The sequence below is a fragment of the Amblyraja radiata genome, chromosome 3, assembly GCF_010909765.2.
Source record: "Amblyraja radiata isolate CabotCenter1 chromosome 3, sAmbRad1.1.pri, whole genome shotgun sequence".
Taxonomy (NCBI): domain Eukaryota; kingdom Metazoa; phylum Chordata; class Chondrichthyes; order Rajiformes; family Rajidae; genus Amblyraja; species Amblyraja radiata.
This window is the reverse complement of record NC_045958.1, coordinates 88,938,249-88,963,627: the sequence shown is the minus strand read 5'-3', so window position 1 is coordinate 88,963,627 and position 25,379 is coordinate 88,938,249. Positions and strand designations below refer to the sequence as shown.

The 25,379-nt window shown below is 44.8% G+C and overlaps 1 protein-coding gene and 1 long non-coding RNA gene across 5 annotated transcripts in view; one reads left to right on the top strand and one right to left on the bottom strand.

The window, feature by feature from the left end:
- Positions 1 to 9,949, bottom strand: part of palld (palladin, cytoskeletal associated protein) — a 252,184-nt gene extending 242,235 nt beyond the window's left edge. For 3 of the 4 annotated variants that reach the window (XM_033018280.1, XM_033018281.1, XM_033018284.1), the window contains exon 1: positions 9,877 to 9,949. In XM_033018280.1, coding sequence (XP_032874171.1) covers positions 9,877 to 9,935 — 59 coding nt within the window. In that variant the 5' untranslated portion in view covers positions 9,936 to 9,949. Of the gene's footprint in view, positions 1 to 6,909; positions 7,127 to 9,876 lie in introns of those variants that run through there. The other variant, XM_033018283.1, reaches the window with a different exon arrangement.
- Positions 1,638 to 21,393, top strand: LOC116971264. Its single transcript, XR_004411454.1, has 3 exons — positions 1,638 to 1,694; positions 8,277 to 8,280; positions 21,378 to 21,393. It is a non-coding gene; the product is annotated as an uncharacterized LOC116971264 (long non-coding RNA).
- The last annotated feature ends 3,986 nt before the right edge of the window (positions 21,394 to 25,379 follow it).

The following is a 25,379-nucleotide window of genomic DNA, read 5'->3' as shown; positions in this document are numbered from 1 at the left end:
TGTAGAAACAAAGAACTGCAGTTGCTGGTTAATAACACAAAAGGACACGAAATGCTGGAGTAACTCAGTGGGTCACAGGGGAACATGGATTAGGTGACATTTCGGGTTGGAACCTTTAAACATCACCCATCCTGTTTCTCCAGAAATGCTGCCTGACCCGGTGAGTTAGTATTAAATTTTGTGTCGATCTTCGGTATAAACCAGCATCTGCAGTTCCTTCCTACACACCCTTGACAGGCCCGTACAAAACTTTTCAAAAAGGGGGGTGGCAAGACAGGATTACAAAAATGTTATGTGAAATAATCTGCGCGCAGCGCACATCATGAGTGCGAAGCTCGAAGTCCCTCATGGCCGGGGTCCAGGGCTCGCTTAAGGGCCCTGGAAGCTCTGGGGTTTTAGATGCTCTCTGGTGCATTCTGAGCCTTATTTTGGAGCATTTTTGCACCAAATCTATGACCAATATTTCAGAAATAATTTTGGTTGAGAAGAGTAATGTGGGTGGAATGGGATGATTGGGGACATTGTTGTATACATTTTAAAAAATCAAGAATTGAAGTTGTCCTTGTTTTAATAATCGTTGTACTGTTGTAAAATGATATGTAAAATGTTATAAAGGAGCATGCAAAAACTGCAAATATAATACTGTAAGTATTTGCGGTAGAGAAAACCTTTTTTTCGAAAATGTTTTGTGTGTTGATTTGATTGCCTGTTACTGTTCGACTGTGTTAGTGTGTGCAGTGCATCTTTAATGGTCCTCCTGACCTAACAACTTCACATCAATTTCAACATGGAATAGTGATGTGAATACAACATTTAGTTTGACTTCAATTTCCATCATGAAAATTGAAGTAAAACTGAATGGTGTATTTACATTACTATGATCGCTTTTGAACTAACCTATTTTACTGTCATACTATTATAACAATTTCTAGTTACATGATGACTCATAAACAAGATCATGAATCACATTTTGAATTCTCAAACACATGTGATTGTGAATAATTGCAGAGCTGCCAAGCTTCACCCAGCATTTCCGTATTTTGATGGTTGAAAATCAGTATTATGTTGGGGAAATCGGTATCGGTAAAAAAAGGGGGGGGTCGACCGCACCCATCGCATCCCCTCCCCCTTCGGATGGCTATGCTTCAGAACATCTGAGCCTGCCCAATCTCTCCCTGCAGCTCTGGCCAGGGAATGATGGATACCTCAACACTGTGTGAGTGAGTCAAAAATAGCCCTGACATCACACAGCCTCTCATCATCAACATTGACCTGTGTGTGTGCTCAGTAAGGTCGCAGATGTTAAGCATCTGATAACGTACAGTAGGAACATGCAGATGCACAAAATAGCCGTTGGAATTGGCGGTTATCACTCTGAGCTACTTGCCAATGTCCCAGAGAACTGTATCCATTACTGGACTTCCGAGGATGTATTTCAAGCACATTCAGTATCTGCTATGGACCGTCTACCGACTCTCAAAATGGACTCCTGCCATTAGTCTCTACATCGAGGAGTCATTTACACTGATCACATCTTATTGGAATCATTCAGCATGGAGACAGGCCATTTGGCCCAATTTTCCCAGGTCGACTAAGATGCCCCATCTTGGTCTAGTCCCACCTGTCCCACATTTGGCCCATATCTGCCTAAACCTTTTCTCTCTATGTACCTGTGCAATTGCCTTTTAAATGTTGTCAGAGTCATAGAGAGTGGGAACAGGCCCTTTGGCCCAACTTGCCCACATCGATGCTAGTCCCATCTGCCCGCAGTTGGCCCATATCCCTCCAAACATTTCCTTTCTATGTACCTGTCCAAATGTCTTTTAAATGTTGTTATAGTACCTGCATACTACCTTCTCTGGCAGATAGACACAAAGAGCTGGAGTAACTCAGCGGGACAGGCACCATCTCCGGAGTGAAGGAATGGGTGACGTTTCAGGTCGAGACCCTTCTTCAGTCTGAAGAAATGTCATCCATTCCTTCTCTCCAGAGATGCTACCTGTCCTGCCGAGTTACTCAGGCTCTTTGTGTCTATCCTCAGTGTAAACAGGCATCTACAGTCCCTTCTTACACATATCTTCTCTGGCAGCTCATTCCATATACCCACCTGTGAAAATCTTTCTGTGAAAATCTTGCCGGTCGGGTTCTTATCAAATCTTTCCCCTCTCACCTTAAACCTATGCCCTCTGGTTTTTGATTTCCCTACTCTGGTAAAAGATTGTGCATCTACCCAATTTGCTCCCCTCATGATCTTATGCACCTCTACAGGATCACCCCTCATGCTCCTTTGCTCCAAAGAATATAGTCCTAGCCTGCTCAACCTCTACCTCAGGCCCTCAAGTCTTAACAACATCCTCGTAAATTTTCTCTGCACTCTTTCCAGCTTAACAGTATCTTGCCTATCGATAGACACAAAATGTTGGAGTAATTCAACTTTACCCACTCCTTCTCTCCAGAGATGCTGCCTGTCCTGCTGAGTTACTCTAGCTCTTTGTGTCTATCTTTGGTTTAAACCAGCATCTGCGGTTCCTTCCTAAACATCTCGTCTATAGCAGGGTGACCAAAACTAAACACAGAACTCCAAATGTGGCCTCACCAAGGTCTTGAACAACTGTAACATAACATCCCAGCTTCCATACTGAAGAGCATCGTCTGATGAAGGCCAATGTGCCGAAAGCCTTCTTGGCCACCCTCCCCACAATTTTCATCAGTTCCCCCCCCGATTCTACCACTCTCCTAAACTTTAGGGGAAACTAACAGTGGCCAACTAACCTACTAATTCACATGTGTTTGGGACAGAGCAACCAGAGGCTGGCACAGTAGGACAGCTGTAGAGTCACTATCTCACAGCACCAGAGACCCGGGTTTGATCCTGACTACAGGTGCTGTCTGTGTGAAATTTGCACATTCTCCCTTGAGAGCCTGGGTTTCCTCCCATGTCTCAAAGACGTGCAGGTCTGTAGGTTAATCGCCCTTCAAGTTCAGACACCGCACAGGCCGGACTGCCCACCATTGACTGCATCTACACCTCACATTGCCTCGGCTAAGCAGCCAACATAATAAAGACCTTTCCCAGTTATTACTGCTCTCCACTCCTACGCAGCAGAAACTTGAAAGCACACACCACCAGATTCAGGAACAGCTTCTTCCCTTCTGCTATCAGTCTTCTGGATAGTCCTTCCATCATATAGGGTACTGTCCAATTAATCTCTACCCCATTGCAGATATTGGACTTTGTCACTGGAACGGGTTCTCTACAATTCTGCAAACTCTATTCTGCACTCATTATCTTCCCCTTTGCTCTACCTATTGTACTTGAGTTTGGCTTGATTGTATTCATGTATGGTATTATCTGATTTAATTGCCCCGGTAGATAGCTTGCAAAACAAAGGATTTCACAGTACACGTGACAATAATAAACCTAAACCTAAACCTGACTGTCACTAGTTCTGATGATCGCTTGCAGGCTAGAATAGTTGACTGTTTCTCTCTCTGCAGATGCTGTGCATTTTTCAACGTTTTCTGTTTTTGTACAGCCTCTCAATCCCATCACTTTCGGAAGCGGGGTGGTGTATGCTACACAGTCAGAACCAATGGTGCAAAAGTAGAGATGGTCTAGATCTTTAATTTAGTTTAGTTTATTACTGTCACGTGTACCGAGGTACAGTGAATAACATTTTTGTTACATGCTATCCAGTCTGCGGAAATACTATACATCATTACAATCAAGCCATCTACAGTGTACAGATTCAGGATAAAGGGAGTAAAGTTTAATGTAAGATAAAGTTCAATAAAGTCCAATTAAAGATAGTCTGAGGGTCTCCAATGAGGTAGTTGGTAGCTCAGGACCACTCTCCAATTGTTGATTGGATGCTCAATTGCATGATAACAGCTGGGAAGAACTTGTCCCTGAATCTGGAAGTATGCTTTTTCACAATCTGTACCTCTTGCCTGATGGGAGTGAGGAGAAGAGGGAGTGACCGGGGTACGACTCATCCTTGATTATGCTGGAACTTCAAGTACCAAGGTGTAAATATCACCAAACATTTGTCCTGGTCCGACTACATTGATGCCATGGACAAGAATGCACATTAACTTCCTCAAAATATGATAGAAATTCTGCATGGCTCCAGCAACTTTTGCAGTTGTACCATAGAAGGTATCCTATGAAAATTCATCAACTTATTTTGGCAACTACTCTGCCCAAGATCATAAGAAATGCAGAGAATTGTGGATGTAGCCCAGTCCATCACACAGACCAGTCTCCCTCCCACCAACTCCATCTACAATTCACTCTGCCTTAGGAAAGCAGCCAATTTAAACAGGAGCTATTTTCACTCTGGTCATCCCCTCTTTTTTTCCCCCTCTTCATTGTGCAGAAGGTACAAAATCTTGAAAGCATGTACCACCAGAGTCAGGAACAGCCTTTTCCATGCTGTTATGAGACTACTGAACTGATCTCTCATATGCTAAGAGTGTAGTCCCAATCTTCCAACCTGCCTCATTGCAGACCATACACTTTTTTGTTATCTGTACTTTGTTGCTAACTGTAACACTATAAACTGTCACATTATATTACATACTCTGGTTTTTCACTTTACACTACCTGTATGATATGATAATATTTGAATAACACGCATACAAAGTTTTTGTGAAGTCTGAAGAAGGGTTTCGGCCCAAAACGTTGCCTATTTCCTTCACTCCATAGATGCTGCTGCACACGCTGTGTTTCTCCAGCAATTTTGTCTACCTTCGATTTCCAGCATCTGCAGTTCCATCTTGAACACAAAGTTTTTCACTGTACCAAAGGGGCACTTCGACACAGAGGGAGATGGGTGTATGGAACAAGCTGTCAGAGGAGGTAGTTGAGGCAGATATGAAAACAATGTGCATAAGTTCACGGAGAGGAAAGGTTTAGAGGGGTATGGGCCAAATACAGGCAAATAAAACTAGCTTAGTTAAGGTATCTTGATCAGCATGGATGAGTTGGACCAAAGGGCCTGTTTCCATGCTCTATGTTCATGACTCTTTGATGCTAATAAACCAATACCATTTCAATGAGATTAATTCTGGCCTCATTTTCCCCATTCCACACCCCTCCTCCCATTTTCTCCCTTTTTTTTAGTCTAAATTCAATAACCCCGCAATACTGTTGCACTGTTCTATGATTTTGGATTTGCAGGCTCCTCGTTTAATCAGATGATCAATTAAGAAGATGCCAGAGATCCACCATTTCCTGTGGAACAGATTGGCATTATCGTATCCTTTTGAGCCACTGCATTGAAATCCATTTCTCAGCACCTGCCCCGTCAATCCTCCTCAACCAGATCACCTCTCGTCCTTCCAAATTCCAATGAGCTCAACCTTCCCTCAGGAGTCAACCCCTTCCTCCACAATATCAACCTTCTTCCAATTGCCTCCAATGCAAATACATCTCAGTGGTCCTGTTTTGTGGACAGGAAAGGTACCAATATGCAGATGGTTCTTTGCGATTGATGTCTATGGCAGATCGTAGTCCTATAAACTGCTTAAGCTGTTAAACGCCCCAACCACCTAATTTTTAATTAATACATTTAGGCTTAACTTTAGTGATTTTTTATTTACATTAAATATTCTAAAAGTTTTAACTATTCATTACATTTTAATATTTTTTATGGAATATTAAAATCTCAAAACTTTGACTATTTGTTAAACTTTAATCTTTTTGTAATATTAAAAAAATCTTTTAATATTAAAAATTCTCAACAAATTTAACTCATTTTGTAAAAGGTTAAATCTAGTTTGAAAACCTTTGAGCTGCTAGTTTGATGTACCATCACAAAAAAACCCCAGCATCCAAACAACCACACTCAGTGATCAGTGAGAACATCGATGACTTGCCTGCTTTCAATCCACATCTTTCCATTTATCTTTCTATTTACTTGCTGTACCTGCATTTCGCACCTGGCTGCTATGGAACATCTCTCCAATTAGCCACACTGAACATTGTCGACGCAAATCGTTCCCCCATCTCGATCTTATCCCTGTTGTAAGTTCCTGTTGCATCAGCGTTCAGGCAGCAAATGCCAAAACTCTGCAAGAACCACAAAGGAAGTGGGAAGCTCCTGTCACTGAGGAGAGTTCTTTTCCGCACTCTCTCCCCAGCTCGAGCCTGGTTTAGTTCTGGGTCTGACAGTCGGACATGCTCACTCCAACTAACCTAAGATTTGCTTCAATCAGTTACTGTTATTCATCACCTACCTCCCCAGCTCCAACCTTTCCCCGTCCCTCCATTTTAGTCATACAGCACAGAAATGGGCCCCTCTGCCCAACTCATCCCATGCCAACCATGTTTCCACTCTGAACTAAACCCATTTGCCCATGTCTGACCCATATCCCTTTAAACCTTTCCTATCCATTTGTCCATACCAGGCCCTTATCCCTCTAAACCTTTCCTATCCATTTACCCATGCACAACCAAAATCCCTCTGAATCTCTCCTTTCCTTATACCTTTTTTAAATGTAGTTGTAGTATCTGCTTCAACTACCTCCTCTGGCAGCTCATTCCAAATACCCACCACCCTCTGTGTGAAATCCTTCATCGGGACCACTTTAAGTCTTTCCCCTCTCACTTTGAATCTAAGCACTCTGGTTTTAGTTTCCCCTACACTTGGAAAAAAGACTGCAATCATCTCTTATTATTACTTTATAAACCTCTATAAAGTCACCCCCCCTCCCCATTTCCTTCGTTCCAGAGAAAAGAAACACAGCCACAGACTATCCATTCTCTGCATATAACTCAAGCCCTCTGGTCCCGGCAACATCCTTGTGAATGTCTGTAGTTTTGCTATCCAAAGAAAGCTAGAGACATGTTGGTGTCTGGCTGCTACAGGGAGCTGATGAATAAGTCAAGTTTAAAAAAGGAATTACCTTTCCCCTTCACTGTGTAACACCACTGCCGACAACAAGCAGCTTTAGGTCCAGCCGACCAGCGGATCTTGTGGACGATTCTCCTCCGCCAGATCCTCCCACACCACCTCCCTCCCCCTCAACTCCTTTTCCGTGGTCACTCCTCGCCGGGCCTCGGTTGGGGTCTGCAGTGAGGGCAGTCACGGCCCGCCACGGCTCACATCTGTCGTGTGCCCTGTGCAGTCCCTGCCTGCGGTCGTTTATATTTGGAGACTGGGATCAGGTTTCAGTGGAATGCCCTGTATCAGGAATTCTTGCGGCAGGCTGCCTGCTGGGAGACTGGAAACTGGGAGCTCCGAGGCTGCCGAACTTCAGGAACTTTTTTGAACAAAGGCCTGGGTGTACAGGGCAAGAAACCACTCGGGGATACAGCAGACGTCCTGGTCAAACCCTCCAGTAATCTGCATTAACTTAAAAACTTAATTAATTACAGTGACCAGAACTCCACATAGAGATACATCCACCATGGACAAATTCAGATGTAGAAACAAGGAACTGCAGATACTGGTTTACAAAAGAAGACACAAAGTGCTGGTGGACAAAGACCCACACCATCCTGGCCACACGCTCATCTCACCACTGCCATTGGGAAGAAGGTACAGGAGCCTGAGAACTGTAACGTCCAGTTTCAGGAACAGCTTCTTCCCTACAGCCGTCAGGCTATTAAACACGACAACAAATAAGCTATGAACTATTATTATTATTATTATAGTTATTGTTTGTTCCTTTTTTTCCTGAGATTTTGTTATATCATTTATTATGATTGCATATTTTGTTGTGCTGCAGCAAATAAGAATGTCATTGTTCTATCTGGGACATATGATAATAAAACACTCTTGACTTAGCAGGTCAGGCAGCATCTCAGGAGAACATGGAGAAGCAAAATTTCAGGTTGGGATCCTTCTTCAGCATCTCCAGAGAACATGCAAAGGCACCGTTTCGGGTCGAGTCTGAAGAAGGATCCCGACCCGAAATGTCGCCGACGCACTTACTCCTGAGATCTTTCCTGACCGCTGAGTTACTCCAGTACTCCGTGTCATCTTCCTTAACTTCGTCCCATGCTGCCTGGATTAGAGGGTATTAGATACAAGAAGAGGTTGGATTGTTTTCTCTGCAGAGACAGGTGCTGAGGGAAGACCGGATAGAACTTTAAGATCCTGAGGCATAGATAAGATAGTCAGAAACTTTTCCCCCCCAGAGTGAAAAAGTTAAAGACAAGAGGGCATACTTATAGGCAGAAAGGCAACCAGAGTGGTAAAGGAGTTGTGTGGGGCAAGTTTAAAAAAAAAAAATTTTTAATTAAATTTTTTTTTTTATTACACACATAGGTGGGTACCTGGAACACATTGCCTGGGTTGATACATAAAAAAAAGAGGCATAAAGAGGGAAGACAGTCAGAAACATTTTCCAAGGTTTGAAATGTCAAGGACTAGAGGCTATAGCTTTAAGGTGACAGGAGCAAAGTTTAAAGGAGATGTGTGGGGCAAGTTTATATTACATGTTGTCCCATACAGCCCAGATTAGAGAGTATTAGCTACAATGAAAGGTTGGATAAACTTGGATTGTTTTCTCTGGAACATCAGAGGCAGAAGGGGGGCCTGATAGAAGCACATAACATCACGTTCTCCCTGTGACTGCGTGGGTTTTCGTTGGGTGCTCCGATTTCCTCCCACATCCCAAAGACGTAGAGGTTTGTAGGCTAATTGGTCTCTGTTAATTGTAAATTGTCCCTGGTGTGTAGGATAGTGCTAATGTATGGGGCGATTGTTAGTCGACACCGACTCTGTGAGCCGGAAGGCCTGTTTTTGCGCTGTATCTCTAGTCTAAAGGTCATTCCAGGTACGGACTTAGATCCTTTATTTGTCATTCAGACCTTTCGGTCTGAACGAAATGCCGTTGCCTGCAGCCATACATATAATAATAAACAACAAAACACACAATAAACACAAATTAACATCCACCACAGTGAGTTCACCAGGCACCTCCTCACTGTGATGGAGGCAAAAATCTTAGGGTTACTGTCTCTTCCCTCCTCTTCTCCCTCTGCGCTGAGGCGATATGTTGTTACCCCACCGGGCGATGATAAGTCAGTCACGCGGCTCACCGAGCTCCGCGAATGGGCCAGTTCATGCTCCGCGGCCCGGGGTGGTCAAAGCTGCCGCCCTCCAGTCCAGCGGACGCAGCTGTTGCCGCGGGAGCTCCGGAAAACAGGCACCAGCCTGTGACCTGCGAGCTCCCGACGATGTCGTCCACTGGCCCGCTGCCGAGCCCCGGATTCAGGTCGCCGCCGCCAGAACGCCGCCTCAGCTACCGGAGCACCGTCTCAGCACCGCGCCGGGCCGCCTCAGCCACCGGAGCACCGCCTCAGCCCCGCACCGGGCCGCCCTCACCGGAGCGCCGTTCCAGCCCCGCACCGGGCCGCCATCACCAGAGCGCCGTCCCAGCCCAGAGTCATGCCGCTGCCACCGGAGCGTCGTCTCAGCCCCGCGCCGTGCCGCCCTCACCGGAGTGCCGTCTCAGCCCCGAGTGGTGCCGCTGGAGCGCCCGAACGCCGCCACAGCTCGAAGACGGCCAGCTTCGCGTTGGAGAGTCCTGGCTGGCTCTGCGTCCAGAGCCTCAAGGTCGGTCGCAGGTTGGAGGCCGCCAGCTCCGCCATTAGGCCTCAGCGCAGATGGAGGCAGAGAAGGGGGGATACGACAGAAAGAGTCGCATTCCCCCGAAGGAAGAGACAGAAAACCATGTTTCAGCCCCCCCCACACATAACACAACCTAATAACCAAAAATGTAACTAAACAAGACAAAAAAACAACAAAAATAAAGTAAAAACAGACGGACTGCAGGCGAGCCGCAGCCGTTCAACAGCGCCACTACTACCATGTGAGTGAAAAGGATGCACCCAAGGTCCCTCTTAAATCTCTCCCCTCTTACCTTAATCTTATGCCCTCCAATTTTCCAATCTTCTGGTCTGGGAAAAAGATTGTGAGCATTTGCCTTTTCCATGATCCCTAGAAAGAAAATAAATTACAGTGGCATTCTTATGTGAAAAAATGGGGTTTGTTATTTTTTGTGATGGTACATGTCAATAACAGAACCTCTAAAAACAGTAAAGACTAGATTTTCAGATATTTACAATTTTTAAATTACTAAAAGATTACTAAATCTTAAAAAATAAAACGTTAATTAAATTAGGCGATCAGACCCTCAAACAACTTAAGGTGCTTATAGGACGACAACCCACCTTGGACACCAACAGCAAGGATCGACCTGCGTACCCGGTATCTTTTCGAATAGAAAAAGAGCCCTGGGCACAGCACAACTGTACACTATAGACAATAGACTAATTAGTTTCATAACTGTAGTGACCCGGGTTCAATCCTGACCGTGTGGAGTTTGCACATTGACACCGGGTCTCTGAGAAAATGAGTCCTTATAGTAAAAAAAGTCTTTATAAAAAGTATTTATAATAAGTCCTTAGAATTAAAAAAAAATAATCCTTTGAGTAAAAAGAAGTCCTTTAATTTAAAAAAATGTCCTGAGCGTGGCACAATGGCGAGTCAGTAGTTTCACAGCTTTAGTGACCCGGGTTCGATCCTGTGTGGAGTTTGCACGTTGTCGCCGAGTCTCTGTGAGAAAATGGCTTCCTCCCACGATGACTTGGGTTTCCTCCGGTTTCTTCCCGCTCTCCAAGGACGTGCTGGACGGTGGGTAATCAGACAGAGTAAAGTTGTCCGTGATGTGTGGGGGGGACGTGTGATAGAACCTGGGATGGGAATATGGGGAGAGAATGTAATGGCAGCGTAGCCAGTAGAGTTGTTGCCTTACAGCCCGAGGCCCGGTTCAATCCTGACTACGAGTGCTGTCTGTACTGAGTTTGCACTTTGTAAGTCACAGAAGCAGAATTAAGCCTTTCGGTTCATCTATTCCTCTATTCAATCATAGTTGATCTATCTTTCACTCTGAGTGTGTGCCACCCAGCTTATCACACTAGCACTATCTGACACACTAGGGACAATTTACGATTTTTACCAAAACCAATTAACCCACAGACCCACCTTCTTTGGAGTGTGGAAGGAAACTAGAGTACGTGGAGATAACTGCAACCTCGCAGTCACAGGGAGAACGTACAAACTCCATACAGACAGCACCCATAGTCAGAATTGAACTCGTGTCTCTGGTGCTGTAAGGCTGCAACTCGACCACTGCGCCACTATTGATTGATAGTCAGCATAGGCTAGGTGGGCCAAAGGGCCAGTTTCCATGCTGTATCTTTCAATCTACTTTTCAATCAATCAAATTTACTATCGATTAACATTATAAGCTATTATAACTGGACATTTTGTATTTTCCTTCAGTTTATAACTGGGATTTGGATGTTACTGGGAAAGCCGGAATTAACAATCCATCTCTAATTTCCATCTGAGCTCAATGGCCTTCTGGGTTAATTCAAAGGGCAGTTAAGGGTCATTTTTATCAGTAGATCTGGAATTACATATTGGTCATACAAGGCAGGGATGCTTAAACCCCTTCCCTGGAACTAGTTAACAACCCAGATGGGTTTGTACCAGCAATCCAGTAATTTTTGTGGGCAACATTACTGGAACTAGCTGTTTTAGTTTCCTTAAATGAAAATTCTTCAGCTGCCCTGGTGGAATTTGAACACAATGAATACTGGTTTAAGTATTTAACTGCTGTGCTGCCAGGAACTCAGTCCAATCCTGGATAATTTATTGTTCCCAGAAATTTAGAACATTGGCACAGTGATAGTTGCTGCCTTACAGCTCCAGACACCCAGGTTCAATCCTGCACTTGGCCCATACTCCTCTCAACACATATGCCTGTCCAAATGCCTTTTAAAAGTCATAATTTTATCCACTTCAATAGCTTCCTCTGGCAGTTCAAGGGAGGTATAGTGGCACAGTGGTAGAGTTGCTGCCTTACCTGCATTCGATCCTGACTACAGGTGTTGTCTGTGTGGAGTTTGTACCTTCTCCCTGTTTTCTCCAGGTGCTCCAGTTCCCACTCACATCCCATAGACTTTGAGGTTAATTGACTTCTGTAAAACATTTATTCTAAGTGTGTGGCCTAGTACTAGGGTCTTGACACGCCCTCTCTCTTCCACCCCCTGGCTCATCCTCACTTGGATTATAAAAGCAAGGCTAATGAGGTGCAGGTGAGTTGATCCATTAACAGCTAATGGGATACAGCTGTTTCTCCTTTGACTGTGGTTCGGTCTGCAGCTCTGCCCAGGGTTCTGGTACTTTCCAGTTTGTGGTGCTGGTCATTGGCTTCTCCTGACCTGCCCGCTGCATCATCACAAACTAAAGACAGTGGCATAGAAGTTCATAGTTGAGGTCAGTGTTGTGTTGTGTTCAGAGTTCAAGAGCCTGGTCGTTGCTGGGAAGAAGTTGTTCTCAAACTTGGAGGTCACAGTTTTTAGACTCCTGTACATACTGCCTGATGAGTCATAGTCATACAGCATGGAAATAAACAGGTCTTTCACCCAATTTGGCTACGCCGATCAACATGTCCCATCTACCCTAGTCCCACCTGTCTGCTTTTGCCCCATATCCCTTTAAACCTATTCTATCTATGTACCTGTCTAAATGTTTCTAAATCCACTCTAAAGAGATTAGTGTACAAAATTAGAGCTCATGGTATTGGGGGTAGGGTATTGACATGGACAGAGAACTGGTTGGCAGAAAGGAAGCAAAGAGTAGGAATCAACGGGTCCTCTTCAGAATGGCAGGCAGTGACTAGTGGGGTGGCATAAGGCTCGGTGCAGGGACCCCAATTATTTACAATATATATTAACAAGGGAATTAAATGTGATATCCCCAAGTTTTCTGATGACACAAAGCTGGGTGTCAGTGTGAACTGCAAGGAGGATGCTATGAGGCTGCAGGGTGACGTGGACAGGTTGGGTGACTGGGCAGATGCATGATAGATACAGTATAATGTGGATAAATGTGATGTTATCCACTTTGGTGGGAAGAACAGGAAGACACATTATTATCTGAATGGTGTCAGATTAGGAAAAGGGAAGGTGCAACGAGACCTGGGTGTGCTTGTACATCAGTCGCTGAAAGTAAGCATGCAGGTACAGCAGGCAGTGGAGAAAGCTAACCTGGCCTTCATTGCGAGAGGATTTGAGTTTAGGAGCAAGGAGGTCCTACTAAAGTTGTACAGGGCCCTGGTGAGACCGCACCTGGAATATTGTGTGCAATTTTGGTTCCTAATTTGAGGAAGGACATTCCTGTTATTGAGGGAGAGCAGTGTAATTTCACAAGGTTAATTCCCGGGGCTGACATATGATGAAAGAATGGGTTGACTGGACTTCTATTCACTGGAATTTAGAAGGATGAGAGGGTATCTTATAGAAACATATACAATTCTTAAAGGATTGGACAGGCAATATACAGGAAAAATATTCCCGATGTTGGGGGAGTCCAGAACCGGGGCTCACAGTTTAAGAATAAGGGGTAGGCCATTTATGACTGAGATGAAGAAAAGCTTTTTCACCCAGAGAGTTGTGAATCAGTGGAATTCTCTGCCTCAGAAGGCAGTGGAGGCCAATTCACTCGATATTTTCAAGAGAGAGTTAGATTTAGCTCTTAGGGCTAAAGGAATCAAGGGATATGGAAAAAAAGCAGTAACAGGCTACTGGTTTTAGATGATCAGCCATGATCATATTGAATGGCAGTGCTGGCTTGAGGGGCTGAATGGCCTAGTCCTGCACCTATTTTTCTATGTTTCTTAAACATTGCAATAGCCCTGCCACAACTACCTCCTTCAGAAGCTCCTTCCACACAGTTGGCGTTCTTTGTGTAAAAAGAGTTACCCCTCAGGTTCCTATTAAATCTCCCCCCCCCCCCCCCTCACCTTAAACCTATGTCCTCTGGTTCTCAATTTCCCCGACTCTGGGCAGACAACTCTGTGCAATTACCCAATCTGTTCCTCTTATGATTTTGTACACTCATGATTTTGATGGTAGGAGAGAAATGAGAGCGTGGCCAGGGTGGTGTGGGTCTTTGATGATGCTGGCTGCCTTTTTGAGGCAGCACCTCATAGATCACTTCGATGGTGGGGAGGTCAGTACCCATGATGGGCTGGGCAGTGTCTGCCAACCACTCTCTGTAATCTTCTTCATTTCCGGGCATTCGAGCTACCAAACCATGATGTGATGCAACCAGTTAATTTGAGTCTGCTAAATTAAAAGTAGAGACACATGAAATTGCTTAGAGACACAAGGAACTGCAGAAGGAACACAAAAATGCTGGAGAAACTCAGCGGGTGCAGCAGCATCTATGGAGCGAAGGAAATAGGCAACGTTCCATAGATGCTGCTGCACCCGCTGAGTTTCTCCAGCATTTTTGTGTGCCTTCGATTTTCCAGCATCTGCAGTCCTTCTTAAACAAGGAACTGCAGATGCTGGTTTACAAAAGGAGAAAGTTCCTGATCCTGAACAGTTATTTATGTACTCCAGAGATATTGCCTGACCTGTTGGGTTACTCCCGCACTTTATGTCTCTTTTTGAAAGTAACATTGTTGGGAGAGTGAACACAGGATCAGACTTGGAATTAACACTTGCCGACCCTTTCTTACTGTCTAGTCCCTACAAGGCTCATCCATTTGGTCAAAATAATTTGGACAGGTAAATTAAGAGATTGAAAGAGAGTGTCCTTTAAATACTATAACAACATAAAAACACATTTAGGCAGGAACACGGACAGGAAAGGTTGAGAGGGATATTGGCCGAACCTGGGCAGTTAGACAATAGACAATATGTGCAGGAGGAGGCCATTCGGCCCTTCAAGCCAGCACCGCCATTCACTGTGATCATGGCTGATCATCCCCAATCAGTACCCCGTTCCTGCCTTCTCCCCATATCCCCTGACTCCGCTATCTTTAAAAGCCCAATCTAGCTCTCTCTTGAAAGTTGGCAGTTGTTGCTCGGGCATCTTAGTCGGCATAGGCTAGTTGGACTGAAGGGCCTGTTTCCTTGCCGTATGAACATTTCTCTATCCAGGCCTACTCCGTGATGCACCTCCAGGCCAAGGAGATGTCAAAACCATCAAAGAACAGGCTTGCCCTCTGTTTAAGCTTCGCCGCTTAAAAATAACACCAGCGATCGTGTGCCGATGTACATAATTAACTCATTGCTGCCTGGATTTCTGCATTGATTGCCAGCGACTGCTCAAACCACCTGTGCAACACTTTGCACCCCCCCCCCCCACCCCCACCCCCCCTTGTGACCAGGGTCAATGAGGGGAGAGGAGGGGGGGGGGGGAGAGAAAGGAGATCCCACAGAAACAGAGCCCACTCTCAGGGGCATGCTACATGCAGTGTCAGCTGTTGGTTGGGGGAAGGATTGCAAACTGTCCGCTCGGCCAAAGCACGGCTAATTATCAACACCACTTGGGATGAAGTCTCACGCCAGCTATTTTGGGAGCATTGTGCCATCGGTCAGAGAAGCTGTCAAGATCTGTAGCTCTTTATGATTGGATATTTCAGGCTGATGAGAGTGTGGCATGAACTGACTGCATTGGAATTAGGAAAACGTTCAATTATTAAAGGGACATTCACCAGCTGAACTCAGGGGTGGAAATGACCACAAAATTCTAGGCATGGTCCAAGTTTTAGTTACCTCAATTTTACCTTATTTTTACTTTACTTTAGTTTATTGTCGTGTGTGGCAAGGTACAGTGAAAAGCTTTTTTATCCAGTCAGCAGAAAGACTACACATGATTACAATTAAGCTGCCCAGAGTGTGCAGTTACAGGATAAAGGGAATAATGTTTAGTGCAAGATGCAGTCCAGTAAAGTTCAATTAAATTTAGTCCGAGAGTCTCCAACGAGATAGATGGTAGGTCAGAACCATTCTCTAGTTGGTGATAGGATGGTTCAGTTGCCTGATCGCAGCTGGGAAGAAAACAGGCCCTTCGGCCCACCGGGTCCATGCTGGCCAATGATGACACATACGCTAGTTCTATCCTATACACCAAGGACAATTTACAGAAGCCAGTTAACCTACAAACCTGGATGACTTTGCAATGTGGAGTAAACGGGAGCACCCAGAGAAAACCCACGTGTTCACAAGGAGAACGTGCAAACTCAGGTCTCTGCCACTTCTTCTTGCTTATGGCGTGCACAGCCTAATGGGCCTGTCCCATTTCGGCGATTTTTCAGGCGACTGCCGGCGACTGTCAAGTCGTAGCAGGTCGCTGAAAAAAACGGCGACCGGAACGGCGACTGTCAGACACACACACACACATACACACATCGCATCCTTCACCAGTCAGTTATGCAGGCGGGGCACAGAGCAAGCTGAGGAGCGCTGTCTGAGTGAAATTCACACAGTGCAAAGCCAATGTGATATAGACACACACCACGATGAACAGGAAGGATGGCACTGTAATTAAGATGGTGAAAGCACTGTGTACGGGAAGGGTCACTTAATCCTTTAAAAGAGGGGGGGAGAAGGGGGAGACGGGATGGGGGGAAGGGGTGGAGACAACTTTTAAGAAACCAGAGATACACGGCTGTGAAGCTCGGCGGACATTAACATTACCGGCCCGTTATCCTTGGTTCCGAAAACTACTGTTTATGTTTTTTTCCCCCAATGAGCCAATGAAATTAACCTGTCAGCACCGGCTACAACCTATGACAACCTACCACCTCCTGGTGACCCACTACCACTGCACCTACGTCAAGAGAATTCTCGCTACTCTCCATGGCGTCAAAATTGTGGTCACCGCTAATTTTTCAACGGCGAACATGTGGTGACCTTGTGGCAACCTCATAGTCTCCTGTAGTCGCCTAAAATGTCACGTAAGTGGGACAGGCCCATAAAGTTGTAGATCAAGTGCAGACATCCTGGCCAGGACATCATCAGTTACTGGGTGGATGGCTTTGATGCCACCAGGGAAAAGCCTCAGTGAGCAGTCATTCACGATGTGTCGAATGGTCTGGTCTGGATGTCCACAGTCACAAGCAGGGCTGTCTGTTATCCCCCACTTATACAGATGATGAACTGTTCTTGCATGGAGGGTGCAGATTCTGTTCAGGGTTAGTCATTGCTTGCGATGAGGGCCAAAACAGGGTAGTTTTACTGTGGGGTCTGTGATGACCTCTCCGTTGTTGGTGTTGGCATCTTTCCAGGCTCTGCCCCACTCAGTCTTAGAGTCAAAGTCTTCCAGGGATTTAACAGAAGACCAGAAGGGTTCAAGCGCATGTTGGGCAGATTGTTCAAGTCAGCATGGATGGGAAGGTCAGGGTTAGCCTCGATGGTGCACCAATCTTTCAACATCCTCTCCCTTCTGCGTATACTGGGAGGGGCGATATGAGAGAGGACAGGGAGCTACTGCAAGGGTGTTGACTTAAGCGTCCCTGTGATGGCCCACATTGCAGAGTTAAGGACAGTGTCAACTCGTTTGGTGTGGCAGCTATTAGCCCAAGCTGTTGATCAAAACTCAGCTATTGATTAGACTAGGGCTAAACTTGCGGTACAGAGGGATCCCCAGCTGTTGCCTGCAAGTTTCCTGATGATGTTGACCCTTGCTTTAGTTTATCAGCCACCCTCTTCAGGTGTTCACGATAGGTGAGGGTACGATCCAGGGTGACTCCGAGGTACTTGGGGAATTTTTCATTCTTCACCGGCTTACCACAAAAGGACACTCAGTGCTTTTCCTTTACCTGTCCCGTACGTGAAATCCGTCACTCCCAAGCGAGACCCTAAATCTGCGGTTGCTGAGGATGGATGAGAGGGCACGCATGGCGGTTTGGCACTTCAAGATTCCGGAAGCTTTCAGCAACAGACCGTGTCTCCACACGGTGTCATAAGCTGATGACAGATCGATGAGAGCAACACCAGTTTACAGAGCACGTTGGAAGCCAGCCTCTATATTGATGGTGAGGGCAAGGACTTGATCTGTGCAGCTTCTACCAGGTCTAAAGCCAGCTTGCTCTCTGGGCAGAACAGGTTCTACCAATGGATAAATCCTGGCAAGCAGGAGGCACTCAAACAGCTTGTAGGATGTGCACAAGAGGGAGATGGGTCGGTAACTAACTGGATCATCAGCAGGTTTCCCAGGCTTGAGGATAGCGATGACTTTAGACTCTCTCCAGGCCTTAGGGATAATTCCACTACAATGGGCATGGGTGCGCCAGTTGCATCCATGGGGACCAAGGTTCCTCAGAAAATCCGGGTAGATCCCATCAACTCCTGCTGCTTTCCCAGCTTTAGTAGAGGACAGGCCTTTGTCTACATCAACTGGTGTGTATGGATTAGAAAGGGGGCTTGAGGATGGCGAAGAAGACATGGACTTTGTCAGGGTCCGTCTCACCTCTTGTCGGGCTTCTTTGGAAGTGGCGACCTTTGAATTTGACAGCAGGCGAGAGGCTACAGCATTTGCTGACACCATGGGTGGATTGTACCGGGCAGGAGCAGCTGAACCAAGATGACGAAGGAGAGTCCAAGCCTTCCTGCTGGAGTGCGTAAAGTTCAAGTCATCTACAGCCTCTTGCCAGCGCTGACGTCTTGCTTCATCCAAGGAATCTAACAGTTCTGTGGCAGTATCTTGGTCGCCTGTGGCCTCGTACTGCTTCAAGAGGTCTTCTGATTCAGGGAGCCAGCAAGAAGTGAAGTTTTTGCGGAAGTTTCTAGGGACGTACTTATTTGCTGCAGCCTTCAGGATCGTGCAGAAGCACTTGTAGTAGGTATGTTACAAAACTTACCTTCAGTGGCGCTGCAGTTCTGCCACCGGCCGTGTGCGCGACTTTGCCGCTTTTGGGGGGGGGGGGGTTAAAATGCGTTTTTTTTCCTACTCCTGTCCTGGATATATTTTCTCGGAGTTCAAGCTTTTGCTGAAGATTTGTTCCGACGGCCGTTCTGTGAATTTTTTTTTTTTAATCGCTGGACAATTTCAGCACTGGAGTAATTTAAAAATCAGCTTCTAAAGCCGTCAACACCGACAACGGGGACGGATTTCACGTACGGGACAGGTAAAGGAAAGACGTTTATTTTACCTATAAATGTGCTTCTTAGGATGCCTTAAATCCACATTTTATGTTGCGAAACGGTGATTTAGGACCCATACGAACCGGCAGTATTTTTCCTGCCGATATGAGGTTTAAATTCATCGCAACCGCAACTTTCCAAACGATCGCGTTCATCAAAAACCCACTCGCAAGATGATTAAAATGGGCATTCATTTACGGGAATTAAACACTAAATTCCTTCCATTTGCCCTATAAATCCATGACAATGAGATTTAAAAATCATGTTATATTGTGAATTCTTGTGTGAATGTTATTTAGACACTTAGGTTATTTAAAAATGTTAATCTTTTCTTAAGAAATGGATAGATGTTTAGATCTAGTAATTGAGTTTTGTAATTAGCTACAATTGGGTAACTAACTAATTATATGCTTTAATTTCAGGTCATCCAAGTAAGATTGTTTCATATTTGTTTCAGACTGCTTCAATCTATAATAACTGAAAATTTCTTTCAATTCTCTTAATTTTTAAGAAAGTTATGGGCTTTTGACTGTCCTTGATCACAGCTTTTGTGTTGTCAATGGAAAAGCAATATGGAACAAGATGCTAATTTCCGAGTATGCAAATGGCTATAACGTTTTTAATACTGAAGATATGAAAGTGAATTAGGTGTCAAATTAAACTTCTTTTTATGCTTTATCTGATGGGATAAATTGCAGACTTGATTTTTAAAATCTCAAAATTTTGTAACATTGCTACTTGTAGTGAAACCTGTCCAATCTGCTTTCCTGAAGTTCCAGCGTGGGAGAGGCGTGGATGAGATGACAGGGATCTGTACACCGATGTGGATCAGAGCAGGTCTATGTTGACTGTGAGGTAAATGGACCACGTGAAGGTTGCAATCTTAAGGCAGCTGGCACTGTCAGGCAGCAACTCTGCCATTGCACCACTGTGCCCCCCCCCCCCCCTACAATATAGGTGGAAGGGGACGAGTGGGGGAGGGGAAAGAGACTTTTAATGAGTTGTGAACATGCAGCGTTGCAAGATTGCAACGTTGGACACATAGCGGAGAGATCTGGAGAAGGATCTCGACCCGACTCATTGGGCAGAATAAACTGGATTTTCTGATAACATACTCAAACAGAGAACCATGAATTAAACATAAATTTATATATAAAATTCTGAAAGAAAGCTGTGCAATAAAACAAAATATTATTGCAAAAACATAATTAGAAATTAAAAAAAACAAGTTCACAATAGTGCAAGAAGTTGGGTCGTAATAGAATTAGAACACGGAACTGCAGGTCCTGGTTTACGAAAAAAAAGAGCTGCCCCTCCTCCCAGGTTTCTCCCCCTCTCCTCTTTCCCATTACAATCAGCCAGAAAAAGATCTCCACCCAAAACGTCACCTATCCATAATCTTCAGAGATTCTGCCTGAGCCGCTGAGTTACTCGATCACCTTGTGTTTTTGTTTTGGGTCGTGATAGCACCTTCGTTCTCCAGATGAGATAAACCATTTTCTTATTGATAGGACAGAAGAAGAGAAAGGGTTTGTAGGTTAATTTGGCTTCGGTAAAAATTGAAATTGTAATTTGTCCCAAGTGTGCAGGATAGTGTTAGTGTATGGGGTGATCGCTGGCCGTCGCTGACTCGGTGGGCCAAAGTGCCTGTTTCCGCACTATATCTCTGAACTAAACTAGACTAAAAACGCACATGGTGCCTCGTTATCACTGAATAGAATGGATCATGCTTGTAAACCTGACGGAAAAGTGAATGTGTTCCTGTCATTATAATATTGATGTGGTGCTGAGCAATCCAAGGGCACACAGGAGATGCTGTCAGCACTTATTGTCTGCACTGTCGCTGCCAGGCATACTTCATAAAGGAAAAGCTCAGTGGATTCTATGAAATGGAAACATGTTGTGACGTACAGGATTCAGTGTATGCACACACACACACCTGTTAAATGTTGGACAGCACATTCGTTCTGTATGCTTTTTTTTTCTAATCGCGTTATATACAGTGATACAATATTTGTCGGTCTGACCAATCTCGACTCAACTCCTGGGCAAGGAGAGGTAGTCTCACATAAAAGGACAGAAAGTGCTGGAGTACCTCAACGGGTCAGGCAGCATCTCTGGAGAACATGGATAGGTGACGTTTCGGGTTGAGATCTTTCTTCAAATCTCTCCGCTATGTGTCTAGTCCAAAGTAGAATTGATCAGATGGACCAACTCTCCTCCCCTCTGGGATGTCAGTGAGCCCAATGCACTAGTCATGGTCATACAGTGTGGAAACAGGCCCTTTGGCCCAACTTGCCCACAACAACTTACTACTAGTCTACACTAGTCCCACTTTCCTGTATTTAGCCCATATCCCTCTAAACCTGTCCTATCCATGTACTTGTCTAAATATTTCTTAAACGTGTGATAGTACCTGCCTCAACTACCTTATCTGGCAGCTCATTCCATACACCCACCACCCATTGTAAGTGTCCCATTACTGAAAGGATATGGAGGCTTTGGAAAGAGTGCAGAAGACGATTACGAGAATGCTGTCAGGATTGGAGGGCACTAGCTGCTTGGGAAGGTTGGATAAATTTGGATTATTTCCAGTGGTGCATTGGAGGCTGTGAGTCAACCTGATATAAATGTATGAAATTATGAGAGGCATAGATAAGGTAGATAGTCAGAATGTTTCCAATGGTGGAAAAGTTAAATACTAGAAGGCATACCTTTAAGGTGAGAGGAGGTTGAAAGGAGATGTGTGTAAAGTTTTGTTTTTACAGTGTGGCAAATGCCTGAAATGTACTTCTGCGGGAGGTGGTGGAAGCACACGGGACTGCAAGATAACAGAGGCATTTAGATGGACCCATGAATAGACAGGGAAGAGGAAAAGACACCACGGCATACCGCAGCTCAAAAAGCAAAACACCATGATTATTTTATAAACATGACACATATGTTTATTAATCCTGTGTTTAAGAAGGAACTGCAGATGCTGGAAATCTATGGAGCGAAGGAAAAAGGCAAAGTTTCGGGATGAAACTCTTCTTCAGTCTGAAGAAGGGTTTAGGCCCGAAACGTAGCCTTTTTCCTTCGCTCCACAGATGCTGCCGCACCCGCTGAGTTTCTCCAGGACTTTTGTTTACCTTTTATTAATCCTGTGTGCTGGTATCTGTTAGTCTAATAAGAGCACTGGATATAGACATGTGCGAGCAGTTGGGATGAGTTAAATTGGTATAATTGTCGGCCTGTTTGCGTGCTAGCTGTTCTATGTTCTCGCCCAGCAACCACCTGATAAATCTTTTCTGCACCATAGAAACATAGAAACATAGAAAGTAGGTGCGAGAGCAGACCACCAGGTCCGTCGAGCCCGCACCGCCATTCGCTCATGGCTGAACACTAAACAGACACACTTACCCACAAACAGTAGACACAAGACACAGAACACAAGACACTACCCTCCCCTTTATACCGCTATCACCCCTCTCCACCCCAAGAACCGCGTGATCTCCTGGGGGAGGCAAAAAAACGGATAAAAACCCAGGTCCAATTCGGGAATAAAATCCGGGAAATTCCTCTCCGACCCCAATCCAGGCGATCGACACTTGTCCAGGAGATCACTCAGGTCTTACTATACTAACCATACCTAGGTCCATATCCCTGCCCTCTCCCCGTAGCCCCTTATCCCCTTGGCAGCTAAAAAACCATCTATTTTAGACTTAAATTTATTTAACGTTTCTGCTTCCACTGCTCCCTGGGGCAGTGAATTCCATAAATTAACCACCCTCTGGGTGAAGAAGTTCTTCCTCATCTCAGTTTTAAAAGAGCCCCCCCTTATTCTGCAACTATGTCCCCTAGTTCTAGTTTCCCCGATCATTGGGAACATCCTCGGTGCATCCACCCGATCAAGGCCCCTCACGATCTTATATGTTTCAATGAGATCGCCTCTCATTCTTCTAAACTCCAAAGAGTAGAGTTCCAGCCTACTTAACCTTTCCTCATATGTCAATCCCCTCATTGCAGGAATTAATCTTGTAAACCTTCGCTGCACTGCCTCCAGGGCTAGTACATCCTTTCTTAAGTATGGACCCCAGAACTGTACACAGTATTCCAAATGTGGTCTCACTAATACTGTGTACAGCTGCAGCAAGACCTCCGTGTTTTTATACTCAATCCCCCTAGCAATAAAGGCCAAAACTCCATTGGCCTTCCTGATTGCTTGCTGCACCTGCATACTAACTTTTAGTGATTCATGTACTACTACCCCTAGATCCCTTTGCGTTGCATTACAACGCAGCTCCTCCTCATTTAGAAAGTAACTTGCCCTATCATTTTTTTTCCCAAAGTGAATGACTTCACATTTATTAGTATTAAATTTCATCTGCCAAGTTGTTGCCCACTCACCTAGCTTATCTATATCCTTTTGCAGACTCTTCCTATCCTCCTCATCCCCTACTTTTCCTCCCATTTTTGTATCGTCCGCAAATTTTGATATATTACACTTGGTTCCCTCCTCCAAATCATTTATATAAATTGTGAACAACTGGGGTCCCAGCACCGACCCTTGCGGAACCCCGCTAGTTACCGGTTGCCATCCCGAGTATGAACCATTTATCCCCACTCTCTGCTTCCTATTTGTTAGCCAATCCTCTACCCATGCTAATATATTACCCCCAATCCCATAATTTTTTATTTTTAGCAATAGTCTCTTATGTGGCACCTTGTCAAAAGCCTTTTGGAAGTCCAAGTATACCACATCCACCGGTTCCCCTTTATCCACCCGGGTTGTTACTTCCTCAAAGAATTCGAGCAGATTCGTTAAACAGGACTTCCCCTTCACAAAACCATGCTGGTTCTGTCCGATGAAGTCATGTTTATCCAAGTGCCCCGTTAGTGTTTCTTTAATAATTGTCTCTAACATTTTACCCACCACCGATGTTAGACTAACCGGTCTATAGTTACCCGCCTTCTGTTTACTTCCTTTTTTAAATATAGGTGTTACATTGGCCATTTTCCAATCCACTGGGACCGTTCCTGCCTCCAGGGAGTTTTGGAAAATTATCACCAATGCATCCACAATCCCCACCGCTATCTCCCTCAAGACCCTTGGATGTAATCCATCAGGCCCAGGGGATTTATCCTCCTTCAGTCTCATTAATTTCCCTAATACCACCTCCTTGGTGATCTTAATAGTATTTAGCTCCTCCATTCCTACCGCCCCCTGTTTATCCAGCGTTGGAATATTTTTTGTGTCTTCTATGGTGAAGACTGATACAAAATACTCGTTTAATGCCTTTGCCATTTCCATGTTCCCCACCAACAACTCTCCAGTCTCACCCTCCAATGGACCAACGTTCACCTTAGCCACCCTTTTTCTTTTTATATAGCTATAAAAACTCTTACTATTAGTTTTTATGTTGTTCGCTAAATTCCTTTCATAGTCTATTTTCCCCGTCTTAATTAATCTCTTAGTTATTTTTTGCTGACCTTTAAATGCTTCCCAATCCTCTACCCTCCCACTATCTCTGGCTACCTTATATGCCCTTGCCTTCAGCCGAATACTATCCTTTATAGTTTTACTGAGCCATGGCTGACTGTTCTTACCCTTACCCCTTTTTTTCTTCATAGGAATAAATTTTTCTTGAAGGTTATACAGTAGATCCTTAAACGTACACCACTGCTCATGTACCGTCTTATTCTTGAGTCTGCTATCCCAGTCAACTTTGATCAGCTCAGTCCTCATACCTTCATAATCCCCCTTATTTAGACTAAGCACCCTAGCCTGAGTTTCAACCTGCTCCCCTTCTATTTGAATATGGAATTCGACCATATTGTGGTCACTTGTTCCCAACGAGTCCCTAACTATGACATTTTTAATCAATCCTGCTTCATTACACAGGACCAGATCCAAGATTGCCTCCCCCCTTGTCGGTTCTGTGACATACTGTTCTAGGAACCCGTCTCTAATACATTCTATAAACTCTTCCTCTAGTCTACCCTGCCCAGTTTGGTTTGCCCAATTAATATGAAAATTGAAGTCCCCCATGATTACAGCAGTTCCCTTTTTACATGCGTCAACTATTTGCAGATTTATGTTCTGACTAACAGCGTCACAGCTATTTGGAGGTCTATAAATTACACCCACTAGTGTTTTTTTCCCCTTGTTATTCTCTATCTGTACCCAAGCTGTTTCACTATCCTGATCCTTCAACGCAATATCCTTCCTCTCTATTGCCGTTATTCCCTCCCTTATTAAAAGTGCATTTGTCAAAAGCCTTTTGGAAGTCCAAGTATACCACATCCACTCCGTGCATTTAGATAAAGCACTTTCAGATGATTTTTACTACCCTTCCTTTCCGTTTTTGCCCCTTTTACATCTAGAGCTTTATCTTCACACATTCTGGATCCTCCTGTCACATTTTGATTTTCC